The 18,218-nt window shown below is 47.6% G+C and overlaps 1 protein-coding gene across 1 annotated transcript in view; it reads right to left on the bottom strand.

The window, feature by feature from the left end:
- The window catches only part of CCT6A (chaperonin containing TCP1 subunit 6A), a 233,355-nt gene that overhangs the window by 1,452 nt on the left and 213,685 nt on the right, over positions 1-18,218 (bottom strand). The window contains exons 12-13 of the mRNA XM_063953779.1: positions 12,782-12,884; positions 11,876-11,948 (exon numbers count right to left, since the gene is read on the bottom strand). Of these exons, the coding sequence (XP_063809849.1) occupies positions 11,876-11,948; positions 12,782-12,884 (176 nt within the window). The remainder of the gene's footprint in view (positions 1-11,875; positions 11,949-12,781; positions 12,885-18,218) is intronic.

Genomic DNA, 18,218 nt, shown 5'->3' with positions numbered 1-18,218 from the left:
CCTGTAACACTAGGCGGCCAAAGCTAGATGCTGATGCCGCAAACGTATCAAACTTGTAAAAGGGCACAAACGTGTGCACGGAAGACCATGTAGCCGCACGGCAAAGCTGCATCGTAGAAGCTCCACGACCAGCTGCCCATGAAGTTCCCACAGAACGTGTGGAATGAGCTGTTACTGATGTAGGCGGCTGTAACCTAGCATGAAGGTAAGCCTGACGTATGGTCAGTTTTATCCATCTGGATAAGGTCTGCTTAGACGCTGGCCAACCGATCTTGGCAGCATCATAGAGAATAAACAACGTATCCGTCTTACGAACTGTAGACGTTCGGGATACATAAACGCGTAAAGCGCGTACCACATCCAGAGTTCCAGAATGTGCTGTTAACACAGGAACTACTATTGGTTGATTGATGTGAAAAGAGGACACTACCTTTGGTAAGAAAGCGGGATTCGTCCGAAGTTCCGCTCTGTCATCATGAAACACCAAATACGGTGGCTTGCATGACAAGGCACCCAAATCTGAAACACGCCTTGCCGAAGCTAAGGCTAGAAGAAAAATTGTTTTCCAAGTGAGAAACTTTATATCCACTTGCTGTAAGGGTTCAAAATATGTAGACTGTAAGAAATCTAAAACCAGATTCAAGTCCCATGGCGCTGTAGGTGGAATGAATGGAGGCTGTACTCTGAGGACACCTTGCAGAAAGGTGTGTATAGACGGCAATAGAGCCAATCTTCTTTGAAAGTAAATTGACAAAGCAGATACCTGCACCTTTAGTGTAGATAAACGCAGTCCTCCATCTAACCCCGTTTGTAGAAATAACAAAAGACGGGATAACTTGAAAGATGTCGGAAACTTCAGAGTTTCACACCAACCTATATAGGCACGCCAAATTCTGTAATAATGAGCTGCCGTAACTGGCTTCCTAGCTCGTAACATGGTTGGTATAACCGATTCTGGAATGCCCTCTCTTCTTAAGAGGGCGGTCTCAACAGCCACCCCGTCAAACGCAGCCGCGCTAAATCGGGGTAAAGGAACGGACCCTGTTGTAACAAGTCCGGACATCGTGGGAGCGGCCAAGGATCGTCTGCGAGTAGACCGTGGAGATCCGAGAACCAAGCTCTCCGAGGCCAATGAGGTGCCACTAGTATGACTGTGACAAACTCTTTTGATCCGTTTTAGCACCAGAGGGAGCAGCGGAAACGGTGGAAACAGATCCACTAGGCTGTACGGCCAAGCGATTGTGAGAGCGTCCACCGCCACTGCCTTTGGCTCTCTCGTTCTGGACACATACTGAAGCGTTTGGTGATTGTGGCGAGACGCCATTAGGTCCACCTGAGGGTAACCCCACCGCTGAACCAACATGTGAAACACTTCTGGATTTAATGCCCATTCTCCTGGATGAAAATCCCGACGGCTGAGATAATCTGCCTCCCAGTTGTCCACTCCCGGAATGAACACTGCCGACAATATCACCTGGTGGTATTCTGCCCAATTGAGGATTCGAGCTACTTCCCGCATTGCCATTCGGCTTCTCGTTCCTCCTTGTTTGTTGATGTATGCGACTGCCGTTGCGTTGTCTGCACTTGGACAGTCTGAGAGCGAAGCATGTGTACTGCTTGTTGTAGTGCATTGTAAATTGCGCGGAGTTCCAGGACATTTATAGACAGCAATCTTTCGTGATCCGCCCAGAGACCCTGGAGCTGACAATTTTGAACTACAGCTCCCCAACCTCTGAGACTCGCGTCCGTCTTTAGAATTATCCAATTCGTGCCGCCGAACAGTTTCCCTGCGGTTAAATTGTGTACATTGAGCCACCAGAGTAGAGACACCCTCGCCCTTGACGACAACCTCACCCTGTGGTGAATCTGCAGATGCGAGCCCGACCACTGTGCGAGCACATCCAGTTGAAAAGGACGTGAGTAAAATCTTCCGAACTGAAGCGCTTCGAAAGCCGCCACCATTGTTCCTAAGAGGCGAATGCACAAATGTACCGAGACTGTGCGTGGCTTGAGCACTAATTGTACTAGATGGCGAATAATCTGTACTTTCTGTTGTGGTAGGTAAATTCTTTGATTTACCGTATCGAAAATCATACCTAGGAATTGAAGGCGTTGAGACGGAATGAGATGTGATTTCTTGAAGTTGACAATCCAACCGTGGTGAACTAGTACATTGTACGTTCGTAGCGCATGTTGGAGAAGCATCTGTTGAGACGGGGCTTTGATGAGCAGATCGTCTAAATACGGAACTATTGTCACTCCCAGGGATCTGAGATGAGCTATCATTACAGACATCACTTTGGTGAATACCCGAGGCGCTGACGATAGGCCAAACGGTAGAGCCTGAAACTGGTAATGGTTTTGGCGTATTGCAAACCGCAAGAACTTCTGATGAGGCTGCCAAATCGGAATGTGTAAGTACGCATCCTTGAGATCTAGCGCAATCATGAATTCCTTTGGCTCTAAACTTGCAATCACTGAGCACAGAGATTCCATCTTGAATCTGTAGTAAGTTACATACAGATTGAGACCCTTTAAGTTCAATATTGGCCTGACTGAGCCATCCGGCTTCGGTACCACAGACAGACTGGAATAATAACCCTGACCCTGTTGGTGTACAGGGACAGGAATCAAAAAACTGCTGAATCCAGTAGGGACTGAATGGCAATTTGCAGAACCGCCCTCTTGTCGTCCGACAGAGGCAGTCCTGTCTTGAAAAACCGCAGTGGCGGAAGACAGTCGAACTCTATTTTGTAACCTCTTAACACTAAATTGCGGATCCACCCATCCGCGGATGTCTGGAACCACGCCAAATGGAACGTCTGAAGGCGTGCTCCCACAATCGGAGAACCGAGATGGGCTGGTAGCCAGTCATGCCACTGGCTTGTCGGTGACCTTAGCGTCCTGACGACTTGTGTTGGAAACCACGTCCACCAGGCGTGGCTATTCCTCTGCCACGTCCGCGAAAGGACTGAGGTCTAAAGGATTTGAATGCAGGTCCAGAGTACCTCCGTCTTGGTACCGGTGGAGACAATGGTAAGAAAACGGATTTCTGAGGCTACGGGAGGAAAGTCTGTGTGTCCAATACAGGACCAAACAACTTCTTGCCACCGTAAGGTAACGCCTCTATACCTCGTTTGACCTCTGCCTCCGCTTGCCAAGAACGCAGCTGCTCGTCGTGCCGTAACTAGCGACGATGAAATACGAGAAGTGAGCTGACAGACGTCAGTAAAAGCTGTACAGAGATACTCCGCAGCCTCACACATTTGATCAGCAAGAAGTATAAGGTGTTCGTCATGTAGGGCTGACTTGAGTTCTGTTATCCATACTATGAGCGCCTTAGTGACCCAGATACCAACCAAGCCAGGTCTCAGCAGCACTCCTGCTGCTACATACATGGACTTTAGCATAGTTTCTATTTTGCGATCTGAAGGGTCTTTAAGCGTAGTAGCAGCTGGCACTGGTATGGTTAATTTCTTTGTAAGTTTCGACACTGACGAATCAACTATTGGTGGATTCTCCCGTGTACATGTCACAGAGTCTGGAAACGGGTAACTAGACTTAAATCTGCGAGGTATAGAAAACCGTTTATCTAGAGTCTGTCGTGTTTCTACTAACATCTTATTAAGAGACTCCGAAACAGGAAAACACATTGGAGTTCTCGGTCGTTTAGTAAATACGACCTGATCATTTGTCAGAGGCTCCTCAGTTTCTGTAAACTTCAGAGACTGACGCACCGCTCTGATGAGATTATCAATACCTGAGCTGTTAAAATCCTCACTATCTGACTCCACTTCACCCTCCTCACCCTCATCTTGTGCCGTGAGGTCTGGCATGGAATCGTCAGAATGCAACATAGCAGAAACTGGTAAATCATAAGACATATGAAATTTATCCCGTCTACCCAAAATGGATTTGGAACTTTCGCAAGGCTGAGACGCCTCCGGTAATTTTGGCGGTCTCACCCTAGACTCAGATCTTGCCGCTTCCCGCTCTTGTCGAGCGGCGGTCAATTCTGATTGCAACCCAGCCAGTACATTGGCTAGTATTTCCCATGGAGGGTCCGGGGATGAAACTGGCTTTAAAACCGGAGCAGAAATTGTATTCGTAACTGAATCCACAAAACATACTGGACATGTGGTAGATCCATCCGGTAACACACTGCTACAGACTTTGCAGTGATGCTTTTTAATTTTTGCTGGTGCCTTACTCATTATGGAGACAGACAATACAATACACAAAAAACAGACACTTGCACGACTCAGTAAAATAGTACGAAGGTGTCTCTATATATATATCTGGCCAAGTGCAGTACACATGGCCAGTACTATGAAATGTGATTCCAAATTCCCACTAACACCCCTGCGCCTCCGGTGGAGTAGAGATGTAGTACTGGAACGTTCTGGAATCACAGCAGGAAGACACAGGAAGCATGGTTAAAATGGCTGCCATGCTTAAAATCATAGTCACAGTACAGCATATAAACGGATATATAACTCTGTATAAAAATCCTGTGTAATCATGGCTGCAGCCTAGCATACTGCTGTTGCTGCTCCCCCCTCGTGCCGCTGTTTGTACCCCTTGCAGTCTGTAATGCCCCCCCCCCGTATGCTCTGTTGCGGAGGCAGTATGCGGGGCGGGCAGCGAGCAGCGTGTGGGGCCGCCAGCGGGACGCGCTGGAACAGACAGCAGGGAGCGCGTCCTGAAGCGCTCTGAGCAGCGGCCGGAGCAGCGGTGGCGGGCGGACTGTAGACGGATCCCAGCGCCATCAGCTTTAAAGAAAACTTTGTCCCCACACAGCGGGGCGGCAGCGGGAGCTGACCACCCCGTCCAACATACCTTGACTCCTGCTGCTGTGGTGAGGCTCCGACGGGGCTTCTCTGCAAGCACCGGCGAGCCTGTCTGCAGGAGGTCTGTCTGGCTGTGAGGGTGCTCATTTATTGAGGACCGACACGCCACTGCTGCTAGTAGCAGCTTGCACTATCCCTGACCCTGCCTTTTGGAAGGGGGAAAGGGATGTGTATGAAAAAATAAGAATTTACTCACCGGTAATACTATTTCTCGTAGTCCGTAGTGGGTGCTGGGGACTCCGTAAGGACCATGGGTAATAGCGGCTCCGCAGGAGACTGGGCACAACTTAGAAAGATTTAGGACTACCTGGTGTGCACCGACTATGCCCCTCCTCCAGACCTCAGTTAGGAAACTGTGCCCGGAAGAGCTGACACAATAAGGAAAGGATTTGGAATCCCGGGTAAGACTCATACCAGCCACACCAATCACACCGTACAACTCGTGATACTATACCCAGTGAACAGTATGAACAACAACTAAGCCTCTCAAACAGATGGCTCCAAACAATAACCCTTTAGTTAGGCAATAACTATATACAAGTATTGCCGACAATCCGCACTTGGGATGGGCGCCCAGCATCCACTACGGACTACGAGAAATAGAATTACCGGTGAGTAAAATCTTATTTTCTCTGACGTCCTAGTGGATGCTGGGGACTCCGTAAGGACCATGGGGATTATACCAAAGCTCCCAAACGGGCGGGAGTGTGCGGATGACTCTGCAGCACCGAATGAGCAAACTCAAGGTCCTCCTCAGCCAGGGTATCAAACTTGTAGAATTTAGCAAATGTGTTTGAACCCGACCAAGTAGCAGCTCGGCAAAGTTGTAAAGCCGAGACCCCTCGGGCAGCCGCCCAAGAAGAGCCCACTTTCCTCGTGGAATGGGCTTTTACAGATTTAGGATGCGGCAGTCCAGCCGCAGAATGTGCAAGTTGAATCGTACTGCAGATCCAGCGAGCAATAGACTGCTTTGAAGCAGGAGCACCCAGCTTGTTGGGCGCATACAGGATAAATAGCGAGTCAGTTTTCCTGACTCCAGCCGTCCTGGAAACATAGATTTTCAGGGCCCTGACTACGTCCAGCAACTTGGAATCCTCCAAGTCCTTAGTAGCCGCAGGCACCACAATAGGTTGGTTCAAATGAAAAGCCGATACCACCTTAGGAAGAAATTGGGGACGAGTCCTCAATTCCGCCCTATCCATATGGAAAATCAGATAAGGGCTTTTACATGACAAAGCCGCCAATTCTGACACACGCCTGGCCGAAGCCAAGGCCAACAGCATGACCACTTTCCACGTGAGATATTTTAGTTCCACGGTTTTAAGTGGCTCAAACCAATGTGACTTAAGGAAATCCAACACCACGTTGAGATCCCAAGGTGCCACTGGAGGCACAAAAGGGGGCTGAATATGCAGCACTCCTTTAACAAACGTCTGAACTTCAGGCAGTGAAGCCAGTTCTTTTTGGAAGAAAATCGACAGAGCCGAAATCTGGACCTTAATGGAACCTAATTTGAGGCCCATAGTCACCCCTGACTGTAGGAAGTGCAGAAATCGACCCAGCTGAAATTCCTCCGTTGGTGCCCTTCTGGCCTCACACCACGCAACATATTTTCGCCATATGCGGTGATAATGGTTTGCGGTCACCTCCTTCCTAGCTTTAATCAGCGTAGGGATGACTTCCACCGGAATGCCCTTTTCCTTCAGGATCCGGCGCTCAACCGCCATGCCGTCAAACGCAGTCGCGGTAAGTCTTGGAACAGACAGGGTCCCTGCTGCAGCAGGTCCTGTCTGAGCGGCAGAGGCCATGGTTCCTCTGATATCATTTCTTGAAGTTCTGGGTACCAAGCTCTTCTTGGCCAATCCGGAACAATGATTATAGTTCTTACTCTTCTTCTTATTATCCTCAGTACCTTGGGTATGAGAGGAAGAGGAGGGAACACAAACCGACTGGTACACCCACGGTGTCACTAAAGCGTCCACAGCTATCGCCTGAGGGTCCCTTGACCTGGCGCAATATCTTTTTAGCTTTTTGTTGAGGCGGGACGCCATCATGTTCACCTGTGGCCTTTCCCACCGGTGTACAACCATTTGGAAGACTTCTGGATGAAGTCCCCACTCTCCCGGGTGGAGGTCGTGTCTGCTGAGAAAGTCTGCTTCCCAGTTGTCCACTCCGGGAATGAACACTGCTGACAGTGCTAACACATGATTTTCCGCCAATCGGAGAATCCTTGTGGCTTCTGCCATCGCCATCCTGCTTCTTGTGCCGCCCTGTCGGTTTACATGGGCGACCGCCGTGATGTTGTCTGACTGGATCAGCACCAGCTGGTGTTGAAGCAGGGGTCTTGCCTGACTTAGGGCATTGTAAATGGCCCTTAGTTCCAGAATATTTATGTGTAGGGAAGTCTCCTGACTCGACCATTGTCCCTGGAAGTTTCTTCCCTGTGTGACTGCCCCCCAACCTCGAAGGCTGGCATCCGTGGTCACCAGGATCCAGTACTGTATGCCGAATCTGCGGCCCTCTAGAAGATGAGCACTCTGCAGCCACCACAGCAGCGACACCCTGGCCCTTGGAGACAGGGTTATCAGCCGATGCATCTGAAGATGCGATCCGGACCACTTGTCCAACAGATCCCACTGAAAGATCCTTGCATGGAACCTTCCGAATGGAATTGCTTCGTAAGAAGCCACCATCTTTCCCAGGACTCGCATGCAGTGGTGCACCGACACCTGTTTTGGTTTTAGGAGGTCTCGGACTAGAGATGACAACTCCTTGGCCTTCTCCTCCGGGAGAAACACTTTTTTCTGTTCTGTGTCCAGAACCATCCCCAGGAACAGTAGACGCGTTGTAGGAACCAGCTGCGACTTTGGAATATTCAGGATCCAGCCGTGCTGTTGTAGCACTTCCCGAGCTAGTGCTACTCCGATCAACAACTGTTCCCTGGACCTCGCCTTTATAAGGAGATCGTCCAAGTACGGGATAATTATAACTCCCTTTTTTCGAAGGAGTATCATCATTTCGGCCATTACCTTGGTAAATACCCTCGGTGCCGTGGACAGACCAAACGGCAACGTCTGGAATTGGCAATGACAGTCCTGTACCACAAATCTGAGGTACTCCTGGTGAGGAGGGTAAATGGGGACATGCAGGTAAGCATCCTTGATGTCCAGTGATACCATGTAATCCCCCTCGTCCAGGCTTGCAATCACCGCCCTGAGCGATTCCATCTTGAACTTGAACCTTCTTATATAAGTGTTCAAGGATTTTAAATTTAAAATGGGTCTCACCGAACCGTCCGGTTTCGGTACCACAAACATTGTGGAATAGTAACCCCGTCCTTGTTGAAGGAGGGGTACCTTGATTATCACCTGCTGAGAATACAGCTTGTGAATCGCCTCCAGCACTGCCTCCCTGTCCGGGGGAGCTGTCGGCAAGGCAGATTTGAGGAAACAGCGAGGGGGAGATGTCTCGAATTCCAGCTTGTACCCCTGAGATACTACTTGTAGAATCCAGGGATCCACCCGTGAGCGAGCCCACTGGTCGCTGAAGTTCTTGAGACGGGCCCCCACCGTACCTGGCTCCGCCTGTGGAGCCCCAGCGTCATGCGGTGGACTTAGAGGAAGCGGGGGAGGACTTTTGTTCCTGGGAACTGGCTGTATGTTGCAGCTTTTTCCCTCTACCTCTGGGCAGAAAGGACGCGCCTCTAACCCGCTTGCCTTTCTGGGGCCGAAAGGACTGTACCTGATAATACGGTGCTTTCTTTGGCTGTGAGGGAACATGGGGTAAAAATGCTGACTTCCCAGCTGTCGGTGTGGAAACGAGGTCCGAGAGACCATCCCCAAACAACTCCTCACCCTTGTAAGGCAAAAGTTCCATGTGCCTTTTAGAATCTGTATCTCCTGTCCACTGCCGAGTCCACAATCCTCTCCTGGCAGAAATGGACATTGCGTTTATTTTAGATGCCAGCCGGCAAATATCCCTCTGTGCATCTCTCATGTATAAGACAGCGTCTTTAATATGCTCTACGGTTAGCAATATAGTGTCCCTGTCTAGGGTATCAATGTTTTCCGACAGGGAATCTGACCACGCAGCTGCAGCACTGCACATCCATGCTGAAGCAATAGCCGGTCTCAGTATAATTCCTGAGTGTGTATATACAGACTTCAGGATAGCCTCCTGCTTTCTATCCGCAGGCTCCTTTAGGGCGGCCGTGTCCGGAGACGGTAGTGCCACCTTTTTTGACAGACGTGTGAGCGCTTTATCCACCCTAGGGGATGTCTCCCAACGTGACCTGTCCTCTGGCGGGAAAGGGTACGCCATTAGTAACTTTTTAGAAATTACCAGTTTCTTATCGGGGGAAGCCCACGCTTCTTCACACACTTCATTTAATTCATCAGATGGGGGAAAAACCACTGGTAGCTTTTTCTCCCCAAACATAATACCCTTTTTTGTGGTACCTGGGGTAATATCAGAAATGTGCAACACATTTTTCATTGCCGTAATCATAACGAGTGGCTCTATTGGAATGTACACTAGTCTCATAGTCGTCGACACTGGAGTCAGTATCCGTGTCGACATCTGTGTCTGCCATCTGAGGTAGTGGGCGTTTTAGAGCCCCTGATCGCTTTTGAGACGCCTGGGCAGGCACGGGCTGAGAAGCCGGCTGTCCCACATCTGCTAGGTCGTCAAACCTTTTATGTAAGGAGTTGACACTGTCGCTTAATTCCTTCCACATGTCCATCCATTCAGGTGTCGACCCCGCAGGGGGTGACATCACATTTATCGGCACCTGCTCCGCCTCCACATAAGCCTCCTCATCAAACATGTCGACACAGCCGTACCGACACACCGCACACACACAGGGAATGCTCTGACTGAGGACAGGACCCCACAAAGTCCTTTGGGGAGACAGAGAGAGAGTATGCCAGCACACACCAGAGCGCTATATAATGCAGGGATACACACTACACACAATGATTTTTCCCCTATAGCTGCTATAATACACAGTTTGCGCCTAAATTTAATGCCCCTCCTCTCTTTTTTACCCTATTGAGCCTGGAAACTGCAGGGGAGAGCCTTGGGAGCGTCCTTCCAGCGGAGCTGTGAGAGGAAATGGCGCCAGTGTGGTGAGGGAGATAGCCCCGCCCCCTTCTCGGCGGACTTCTCCCGCTTTTTTCAGGATATTTTTGGCAGGGGATTTTACACATATATAGTCTTACGGACTATATTATGTGTTTGTTTGCCAAGCTAAGGTACTCTTATTGCAGCCCAGGGCGCCCCCCCCCCCCCCAGCGCCCTGCACCCATCAGTGACCGGAGTGTGTGGTGTGCATGGGGAGCAATGGCGCACAGCTGCAGTGCTGTGCGCTACCTTAATGAAGACCGGAGTCTTCAGCCGCCGATTTCCTGGACGTTCTTCTTGCTTCTGGCTCTGCAAGGGGGACGGCGGCGTGGCTCCGGGACCGGACGACCGAGGCTGGGCCTGTGTTCGATCCCTCTGGAGCTAATGGTGTCCAGTAGCCTAAGAAGCCCAAGCTAGCTGCAAGCAGGTAGGTTCGCTTCTTCTCCCCTCAGTCCCTCGTAGCAGTGAGTCTGTTGCCAGCAGATCTCACTGAAAATAAAAAACCTAAATATACTTTCTTTTCTAAGAGCTCAGGAGAGCCCCTAGTGTGCAACCAGCTCGGCCGGGCACAAAATTCTAACTGAGGTCTGGAGGAGGGGCATAGAGGGAGGAGCCAGTGCACACCAGGTAGTCCTAAATCTCTTAGTTGTGCCCAGTCTCCTGCGGAGCCGCTATTCCCCATGGTCCTTACGGAGTCCCCAGCATCCACTAGGACGTCAGAGAAAAAAAATATTAACTTAAAAAAAAAATACAAATAATCAAAAGAATTGTGGACCAAGCCACAGAACCTGTTGCTACGTCGAGCACAGAAAAAACACTGGGGTACTCTGGGATATGGAGGGGTGGAGTGTTCTAAATTTAAATATTCAGTGCCCTGTTTCCTGCGGAAGCCGTCCATATCCCCAAGAGTACTCCAGTGACCCCTAGTGGATGAAAAATAAAAATAAATTAGCAGTAACATGCTCAATCAAAAATTAGTTCCAGGACACTTACAGAAATTGTAGACAAGAACGGAATAGAAGAAAATATGTTGCAGCATTGGGTCTAGAATAAGGGTAATACGTTCTAATAATTATGAACAAATTATTTTGCTAGCCTTCCTCAACTGTATATGGATGTATAAAATCAGCACACTCAGAAAACCTCTCTACAGCACTTGCAGACAGTAAATAGTTCAAAAGTACATAAAGTTTTTGGATTAAGTAATGCGTCGGACAAAAGATTAATCACAAAACGACGTACTTTTACACTTTGAATCTCTGGAATTGCTATAAGGGGAACACTATTTCCAAGCATGTGGCTGTACCAATTTGTATAGTAGTAAAGTTCTGTGGATTTAGCACTGCTCCACTCAAGGCCAGCACCCTTAGGGATGCCAAGATAACTACGCGCTGACTGACAGAAATGATATGTACTTCCTATCATACATTATTCAGCACTTCACATAAACACAGCAGTAGCACGCTTATGTATGAAAAATCTCACCCATTCCCCAAGACTTCTCACCCCTATTTTGGCACTCTTAAGGATGGACAAATTCAGTAATTTAGGTGTACAAACCCATTCTACTTTTTTCCCCAGGAGGTTTGAAGTTTCCAGAATATACCACTTGTTTGCTTAAATCTCCCAACACAGCAAAGATGTTGTGTGTATTTTCACTAGCAACCATTATTGCATAATGATGTGGTTATTGTATCAATCCATTATTCCAGAACAGCAGAAAGCCAGATTCCATTACTCTGAACTCCTGCAGTGGTGAAGACAAGTCCGGTTCGTCGTAAACACTGAAGGAAGCCTAAGTAGCTAAGAAATAAAACCCACCCACAACCCCACAAACTATTTATGCTATTAGAGAGAAAATACTGTAAATAGTTGGTCTGTAAGGGTAAGAAAGAAAGAATTACCAGGAATGAAGAAGTTGCTTCTTAACACAGTAATTGTCCCAGACACCTGCCTCCGATGAGACCATTGGTTCACCTTGAAAAAGAAAGTTCAGACTTTGCCATTACAATGAACATTAAATAAATGCAGTTTCATTTACATAATGACAAATTACAACATTCATTTTGAATTCAGATTTTCAGCCTCATTACTTTATATTGGATTGGAGTACTTCACACAGAACTAATCTGCTCATGGCATGAGGTGTGTATTTTAAGGGCCCATGTATAAAGAAAAGCTACACTTTTTGGAGTTTGGTACATGGGTCAGATTGCAGTCCCCACTGACAATGGAGTCTGGTCTGCAGCAGTAGTTACCATTTACAGGAGAATTCTGTGTCCTATCCTGCATTAGGATTTTCTTACACAGCACTGATACACAAGATGATGCAGAACCTGCAGATTCAGCATCATTTTAGGAAATACCTGCTTGAAAATACACCCCCTTAGTCTTGGTCACTAAGCTATAGTTTATTGGCATTATACCTATTTGTAAAAGAACCATCTCTCCTAGTGGAGGGGAAAAAAAAAGAAGAACTTTATATAGCACAAAACTGACAAAGGAGTGCAAAGGAGGACACTTGGATGTTTGGGCAACGCAGGATCAAAAATACATTTTTGGGGAGGAAACTTGGGTCCAAGAGGACAGCAGACTACATCTGCAAATGAAATGTGACTATTTATGGCGATAAACCCTTCAAGTGGCACAAGCATCTCCATCAGCTATAGCACTAGAAAGATAGATTAAAAGTAGGGATAATCGAAGAAGTTTGCACAAAAAACAAACAAAAATAAAGACGTTAATGCAAATTCTATAGCACATTTAATGAAGTGTTAGCAAGCAGCAATTTAAGAGAGTGAAACAGATACCTGTATTTAAGTCTACACCAATGAGCTGGCCAGTTTCTGCATATTCTGTTTGAAGTTTCACTAAAGTTTCTTGGGGATCATATCCAGAGTTCTGGGCGAGAACCTTCAGGATGAACACAAGAGAACAAAAAGGTTGTGAGCAAATAGTTACCATCTATACTAAAAGATTTAGGTAAAGAGGAATCACCTTTTTTTCACCAGACAGTCAAGATTAGCACTATGATACAAAGTGGGAGTTTACAACCGGCGATGTTGACCAAAGCAACCAGATTCTATTAAGCTAGATAAAAGGTTAAGTAGAATCTGATTAATTGCTATGAGCACCATCACCAGTACTATAAAAAAAAAAAAACACCTAACAACCTCCCATCTAAGTTAATTTACCTCTTAGAAAAAGGTATGTTACTTTAGCATAATATACACACACAAATCATAGAATATATATGTGGGCATTAAAACCTTAAGCAATCAAATACACATTTTAATTGCAGTATTTTCTTTTCTAATGCACTACAACATGTTATCTGCAGCACCATACACAGGATAACAATACAATTAATCAATACATGGGATAAACTATAATAAAATGTATAGCCTTTCAAAAAGCAAGTCACCACTATCCCCTTAAAACCCCAAAATTTTTTCAAGAGAAGCCTACAAAAAAAATAAGAATTTACTTACCGATAATTCTATTTCTCGGAGTCCGTAGTGGATGCTGGGGTTCCTGAAAGGACCATGGGGAATAGCGGCTCCGCAGGAGACAGGGCACAAAAAGTAAAGCTTTAGGATCAGGTGGTGTGCACTGGCTCCTCCCCCTATGACCCTCCTCCAAGCCTCAGTTAGGTACTGTGCCCGGACGAGCGTACACAATAAGGAAGGATTTTGAATCCCGGGTAAGACTCATACCAGCCACACCAATCACACTGTACAACCTGTGATCTGAACCCAGTTAACAGTATGATAACAGCGGAGCCTCTGAAAAGATGGCTCACAACAATAATAACCCGATTTTTGTAACTATGTACAAGTAATGCAGATAATCCGCACTTGGGATGGGCGCCCAGCATCCACTACGGACTCCGAGAAATAGAATTATCGGTAAGTAAATTCTTATTTTCTCTATCGTCCTAGTGGATGCTGGGGTTCCTGAAAGGACCATGGGGATTATACCAAAGCTCCCAAACGGGCGGGAGAGTGCGGATGACTCTGCAGCACCGAATGAGAGAACTCCAGGTCCTCCTTAGCCAGGGTATCAAATTTGTAGGATTTTACAAACGTGTTTGCCCCTGACTAAATAGCCGCTCGGCAAAGTTGTAAAGCCGAGACCCCTCGGGCAGCCGCCCAAGATGAGCCCACCTTCCTTGTGGAATGGGCATTTACATATTTTGGCTGTGGCAGGCCTGCCACAGAATGTGCAAGCTGAATTGTATTACACATCCAACTAGCAAAAGTCTGCTTAAAAGCAAGAGCACCCAGTTTGTTGGGTGCATACAGGATAACAGCAAGTCAGTTTTCCTGACTCCAGCCGTCCTGGAACCTATATTTTCAGGGCCCTGACCACATCTAGCAACTTGGAGTCCTCCAAGTCCCTAGTAGGCGCAAGACACCACAATAAGCTGGTTCAGGTGAAACACTGACACCACCTTAGGGAGAGAACTGGGGACGAGTCCGCAGCTCTGCCCTGTCCGAATGGACAAACAGATATGGGCTTTTTTGAGAAAAAAACCACCAATTTGACACTCGCCTGGTCCAGGCCAGGTCCAAGAGCATGTTCACTTTTCATGTGAGATGCTTCAAATCCACAGATTTGACTGGTTTTAAACCAATGTGTTTTGAGGAATCCCAGAACTACGTTGAGATCCCACAGTGCCACTGGAGGCACAAAAGGGGGTTGTATATGCAATACTCCCTTGACAAACTTCTGGACTTCAGGAACTGAAGCCAATTCTTTCTGGAAGAAAAATCGACAGGGCCGAAATTTGAATCTTAATGGACCCCAATTTGAGGCCCATAGACACTCCTGTTTGCAAGAAATGCAGGAATCGACCGAGTTGAAATTTCTTCGTGGGGCCTTCCTGGCCTCACACCACGCAACATATTTTCGCCACATGTGGTGATAATGTTGTGCGGTCACCTCCTTTCTGGCTTTGACCAGGGTAGGAATGACCTCTTCCTGAATGCCTTTTCCCTTAGGATCCGGCGTTCCACCGCCATGCCGTCAAACGCAGCTGCGGTAAGTCTTGGAACAGACATGGTACTTGCTGAAACAAGTCCCTTCTTAGCGGCAGAGGCCATAAGTCCTCTGTGAGCATCTCTTGAAGTTCCGGGTACCAAGTCCTTCTTGGCCAATCCGGAGCCATGAGTATAGTTCTTACTCCTCTACGTCTTATAATTCTCAGTACCTTAGGTATGAAAAGCAGAGGATGGAACACATACACCGACTGGTACACCCACGGTGTTACCAGAACGTCCACAGCTATTGCCTGAGGGTCTCTTAACCTGGCGCAATACCTGTCCCGTTTTTTGTTCAGACGGGACGCCATCATGTCCACCTTTGGTAATTCCCAACGGTTTACAATTATGTGGAAAACTTCCCCATGAAGTTCCCACTCTGCCGGGTGGAGGTCGTGCCTACTGAGGAAGTCTGCTTCCCAGTTTCCATTCCCGGAATGAAACACTGCTGACAGTGCTATCACATGATTTTCCGCCCAGCGAAAAGTCCTTGCAGTTTTTGCCACTGCCCTCCTGCTTCTTGTGCCGCCCTGTCTATTTACGTGGGCGACTGCCGTGATGTTTTATCCCACTGGATCAATACCGGCTGACCTTGAAGCAGAGGTCTTGCTAAGCTTAGAGCATTATAAATTTACCCTTAGCTATATTTATGTGGAGAAAAATCTCCAGACTTGATCACACTCCCTGGAAATTTTTTCCTTGTGTGACTGCTCCCCAGCCTCTCGGGCTGGCCTCCGTGGTCACCAACATCCAAAACTGAATGCCGAATCTGCGGCCCTCTAGAAGATGAGCACTCTGTAACCACCACAGGAGAGACACCCTTGTCCTTGGATATAGGGTTATCCGCTGATGCATCTGAAGATGCGATCCGGACCATTTGTCCAGCAGATCCCACTGAAAAGTTCTTGCATGAAATCTGCCGACTGGAATTGCTTCGAAGGAAGTCACCATTTTTTTACCATGGCCCTTGTGCAATGATGCACTGATTTTAGGAGGTTCCTGACTAGCTCGGATAACTCCCTGGCTTTCTCTTCCGGGAGAAACACCTTTTTCTGGACTGTGTCCAGAATCATCCCTAAGCACAGGAGACTTGTTGTCGGGATCAGCTGCGATTTTGGAATATTTAGAATCCACCCCTGCTGTTGTAACAGTATCCGAGATAGTGCTACTCCGACCTCCAACTGTTCCCTGGACTTTGCCCTTATCAGGAGATCGTCCAAGTAAGGGATAATTAAGACGCCTTTTCTTCGAAGAAGAACCATCATTTCGGCCATTACCTTGGTAAAGACCCGGGGTGCCGTAGACAATCCAAACGGCAGCGTCTGAAACTGATAGTGACAGTTCTGTACCACGAACCTGAGGTACCCTTAGTGATAAGGGCCAATTTGGGACATGGAGGTAAGAATCCCTGATGTCTCGGGACACCAGATAGTCCCCTTCTTCCCGGTTCGTTATCACTGCTCTGAGTGACTCCATCTTGATTTGAACCTTTGTAAGTGTTCAAATTTTTTTAGATTTAGAATAGGTCTCACCTAGCCTTCTGGCTTCAGTACCTCAATATAGTGTGGAATAATACCCCTTTTCTTGTTGTAGGAGGGGTAATTTAATTATCACCTGCTGGGAATACAGCTCGTGAATTTTTTCCCATACTGCCTCCTTGTTGGAGGGAGACCTTGGTAAAGCAGACTTCAGGAGCCTGCGCAGGGGAAACGTCTCGACATTCCAAACTGTACCCCTGGGATACTACTTGTAGGATCCAGGGGTCCTGTACGGTCTCAGCGTCATGCTGAGAGCTTGTCAGAAGCGGTGGAACGCTTCTGTTCCTGGGAATGGGCTGCCTGCTGCAGTCTTCTTCCCTTTCCTCTATCCCTGGGCAGATATGACTCTTATAGGGACGAAAGGACAGAAGCTGAAAAGACGGTGTCTTTTTCTGCAGAGATGTGACTTAGGGTAAAAACGGTGGATTTTCCAGCAGTTGCCGTGGCCACCAGGTCCGATGGACCGACCCCAAATAACTCCTCTTCCTTTATACGGCAATACACCTTTGTGCCGTTTGGAATCTGCATCACCTGACCACTGTCGTGTCCATAAACATCTTCTGGCAGATATGGACATCGCACTTACTCTTGATGCCAGAGTGCAAATATCCCTCTGTGCATCTCGCATATATAGAAATACATCCTTTAAATGCTCTATAGTCAATAAAATACTGTCCCTGTCAAGGGTATCAATATTTTTAGTCAGGGAATCCGACCAAGCCACCCCAGCTCTGCACATCCAGGCTGAGGCGATCGCTGGTCGCAGTATAACACCAGTATGTGTGTATATACTTTTTATGATATTTTTCCAGCCTCCTGTCAGCTGGCTCCTTGAGGACGGCCCTATCTATAGACGGTACCGCCACTTGTTCTGATAAGCGTGTGAGCGCCTTATCCACCCTAAGGGGTGTTTCCCAACGCGCCCTAACTTCTGGCGGGAAAGGGTATACCGCCCATATTTTCTATCGGGGGGAACCCACGCATCATCACACACTTCATTTAATTTATCTGATTCAGGAAAAACTACGGTAGTTTTTTCACATCCCACATAATACCCTCTTTTGTGGTACTTGTAGTATCAGAAATATGTAACACCTCCTTCATTGCCCTTAACGTGTGGCCCTAATAAGGAATACGTTTGTTTATTCACCGTCGACACTGGATTCAGTGTCCCTGTCTGTGTCGACCGACTAAAGTAAACGGGCGTTTTAAAACCCCTGACGGTGTTTTTGAGACGTCTGGACCGGTACTAATTGTTTGTCGGCCGTCTCATGTCGTCAACCGACCTTGGCGCGTGTTGACATTATCACGTAATTCCCTAAATAAGCCATCCATTCCGGTGTCGACTCCCTAGAGAGTGACATCACCATTACAGGCAATTGCTCCGCCTCCTCACCAACATCGTCCTCATACATGTCGACACACACGTACCGACACACAGCACACACACAGGGAATGCTCTGATAGAGGACAGGACCTACTAGCCCTTTGGAGAGACAGAGGGAGAGTTTGCCAGCACACACCAAAAACGCTATAATTATATAGGGACAACCTTATATAAGTGTTTTCCCTTATAGCATCTTTTTTATATATTTTTAACGCCAAATTAGTGCCCCCCCTCTCTGTTTTAACCCTGTTTCTGTAGTGCAGTGCAGGGGAGAGCCTGG

The sequence above is a fragment of the Pseudophryne corroboree genome, chromosome 2 (assembly GCF_028390025.1).
Source record: "Pseudophryne corroboree isolate aPseCor3 chromosome 2, aPseCor3.hap2, whole genome shotgun sequence".
In the NCBI taxonomy this organism is placed as follows: Eukaryota; Metazoa; Chordata; class Amphibia; order Anura; family Myobatrachidae; genus Pseudophryne; species Pseudophryne corroboree.
Note: the sequence above shows the minus strand (reverse complement) of the source record. Positions and strands in the feature narration are given on the sequence as shown.